General features: G+C 38.9%; 1 protein-coding gene and 1 pseudogene across 1 annotated transcript in view; both read right to left on the reverse strand.

The window, feature by feature from the left end:
• LOC103724796 overlaps positions 1–3,351 on the reverse strand; it is a 98,391-nt pseudogene that overhangs the window by 44,044 nt on the left and 50,996 nt on the right.
• The window catches only part of LOC103724794 (cationic trypsin-3-like), a 4,539-nt gene continuing 1,767 nt past the window's right edge, over positions 580–3,351 (reverse strand). The window contains exons 2-3 of the mRNA XM_029558085.1: positions 1,121–1,283; positions 580–838 (exon numbers count right to left, since the gene is read on the reverse strand). Coding sequence (XP_029413945.1) covers positions 580–838; positions 1,121–1,283 — 422 coding nt within the window. The remainder of the gene's footprint in view (positions 839–1,120; positions 1,284–3,351) is intronic.

Raw genomic sequence — 3,351 nt, forward strand, 5'->3', positions numbered from 1 at the left:
ATAGTTCAGTTTTGTTTTGTCTTCTATGTGGTCTCAAGAAAGCAACACCCCATACCTCAATTAATATGTTCCAAGATGCCCTAAATGTAGCATTATCTCCTGGGTGCCTTGAGTGAGAATTTGGACAAGCAAACCACCATTTCACTAATCCTACCCAGAGCTCTAAAACTAGTCCTAGTTCTAGCCCGAGCTCTAAACCTACCTTTATACCTAGTCCTCACCCTAGACGTAACCCTAGACCTAACCCTAGACATAACCCTAGTCTTACCCCTAGCTTTAGCCCTAGCCCTAAAACTATCGTTAACCCTAGGCCAAGCAATAGCCCTAACCCTAGCCTCTGAGTGCTTTAATTTCCCGCCTCCTTGTGCCTAAGCAACTGGTCTCTCCCTTCACAGATGCTAGGTCTGTTCTTTGCACCTGTCAGGGGGACCTGAGGTTCCCAGCTCCCCAGGGTCCCTCTGCTTTGTTTATTACTCCTTCTCTTTTGTACTCCCAACCAGAGCAAACTCAAGCCATACACATTTCCCAACCAGACATGCCTTTAATCTTTAGTATTTTACAACACTTGGAACTCATGTCTCATTGACACTTACCACCCAAGTTTCCCCAACCAGACACAAGGCATTGAGCACCAGCTGTTGGACAGGATTTGGGCAGAGATATCGTGGACACGCGCGAGTTGAGGGTGGCCGGTGACTTCAGTTTAATCAGCATGATGTCGTTATCATAGGTGTTTCCATTGTACTTGGGATGGGGGATGAGCTTGGCTGGACTAATGAACTGCTCACCACCCTCAAGGACATCAATGTTGTGTTCTCCCAAACGCACCTGGAGCCCACTGCATTAAAGAATTAAAGAATTCTAAGTTATCCAAATTGAGCTTTCTCTCCCCCGAGCCCAAAGTCAGGAGGGTAAACACAAACATCATCTTCTTTAAGTACTTAGTCCTGTATGTAACTGTGTACTTGAGGTAATCTGTGCCTACCACCCATGGTACAGGATAGGGTATCTCTTAGGTAACATCCTGCTGGTATAGAGTCACAGAAGGTCATCCCCTGAGAGGTGATGCTAGAGTATAGATTGACCTTAGAATACAGCGTTTTGACTGTTGTCCACTTACCTCATAAGGCAGTGAGCTGCAGTCAATACCCACTGATTATTGATGAGGGTGCCACCACATTGATGGATGCCATTATTCAAGGACACCTGGTAAGGGAGGGAATTCGGCTGACAGGTGTAGCCTCCGATAATCTTGTCATCATCTGCAGCAGCATGGACAGCGACTGAGGGAGAATTTTGTATATTTATTTTAAAGATAATTATCTCTGTTTGTGATTTTGTGTTTTATGAAATTTGTACAAAAATCAAACAACCCTACAGTGTGGTCATGTTTCATTTAATTCATAAAATGTGCTCACAGTAATTTTAAAATTTATTATTGTATAACTTTATCATATCTACTTTTTATGCCATTCCTAATTTTAATTTTATTATATTTATTAATTGTGTTTATTTATTTCTCTGTGTGTGCGTGCATGTGTGGTGTGTGTGTGTGTGTGTGTGTGTATTGTGTGCGTGTTCATGTGCCATTGTGCTCATGTGGAAGTCAGAGGTAAGTTACAAGTGTCAGTTACTCCTTCTACCACAGGGGTCTTCAGAACGGAACTGAGGTCACTAGGGTTCAGGGCCACTATATTTACTCACTGTACCATCTCATCAGCCCAAGTATCTAAATTTATATTTATCTTTTAAAATTAAATATTTGTCTTACTACATAATAGACACACACGCACACACACACACACACACACACACACTCCAAAAGACCATTTGCACAGTTAATAGTTTTCTTTTAACATCTTCAAATATAAAGAACTCTCCTTATCCAGAACCCTACCCATCAGCCATGTGCATAAGTAGAATACATTGAAGACATCTTCCTAGTTTCTTTGTGGTAGTTGATTGCATGTTGGTAGGTTATAGATACATAAAGGGACTTTGAAAAGCAATTTGAGAGAAGTGTATCATTGATAAAAATGATAGTTTTGTATTTTACTTTTCCTAATCTTTTATAGTAGTTGTCATGTATATTTTATTCGATCATTTAATAGAACATTGCAGGTTTTCCCTTCCCTAAACTTTCTTTTAATCCCAATATCTTTTGGGCATATATCAAAGCATTTAATATTTTGTATGAAGGCTAATGATTTTACCTTATTTAAGAGAAATGTCGTGTAGTCATATTCTTCTGCTCATACGTTCAGCCATGAGAGAGAACAAAGTCATTCTTTTCGGTCCAATATCAACGCAGGTTTACAAGAATTTATTTGCTTAATTTGACAAGTGTTCATTTTGTTACAGGGAACTGTCTAAATTTAAATCCATGGTATTTTTGTCAGTAGGAAGACTATGGTGAAAATGAAAATGATCTTCCATTTTTTTCCCAGGTGTTCGTTGCCCTGTGCCTTCACATCGATCATTAACTTCAGTTAAATGAGTTTGGGTGAAAGGACTCATGACTTGAAGCTAGACCAGGCAAGTCATGGAGCTGAGTGTATTCAGTGCTATCAGCAGTCAAACGCCACTTGCTATACCTCTTGTCAAATCAACCGTTTAACTCTGCGAGCTTTGAAAAGACTGCAAGTCTGCCTGGGCTTAAATTTATAAATTTGAAGAACTGGAGAGTTATTATAACATTATTTTTTGAGGTCATAGATAAAATATGCTGTGGTTTTTTTTTGTGTGTGTGTATGCTTTTCCTAACATTTTAAATATATTTGTTTACATTAATGCAGCTATTTATAGGAAAGGGGAAATGAGTTGAGACTTCATTATACATTCTAACAGCACTCTTCTGCTCAATTTCTTCCTTCATCAAACATTGCAACTGCCTTACTAAAAAATTCAGACTTGATCCCTCCTATACAAAGTACCAAGCAATGAACAGACAGACAGAAAGATTGCTGTGAGGAACATTTCCCTAGTGCTTCACCTTATTATCTACTTAGTGCTAAGTATATGTCATACATAGTGTAAGACAGTTTGAAGACACCGTTTTATTTAGTCATTGAAATAACTTGTTAGGTTAAGCATAAAATCTCCAGTTTTAGAAGTGGCATAGTTAGGACCCATGTCATTCAACTTGTAACTGAGAGATCTAGTCATTGGTGATAATATTGTGTGTCTTAAAATCTGTATGTGTCAGATGATATTTTCTTCCTAATACTCAATTTGTCTTTTGTTCTCATAACTTCTGGTTTCATGTGGATATAAAGATGCCCCAACTGAAGAGAACATTTCCCAGCTGGTCTGGATAGGGTGTGTTGGACGTCGTAACACATGTCCTGCAAT

Source organism: Nannospalax galili, unplaced genomic scaffold (genome assembly GCF_000622305.1).
Source record: "Nannospalax galili isolate Female #2095 unplaced genomic scaffold, S.galili_v1.0 scaffold1049, whole genome shotgun sequence".
NCBI lineage: Eukaryota > Metazoa > Chordata > Mammalia > Rodentia > Spalacidae > Nannospalax > Nannospalax galili.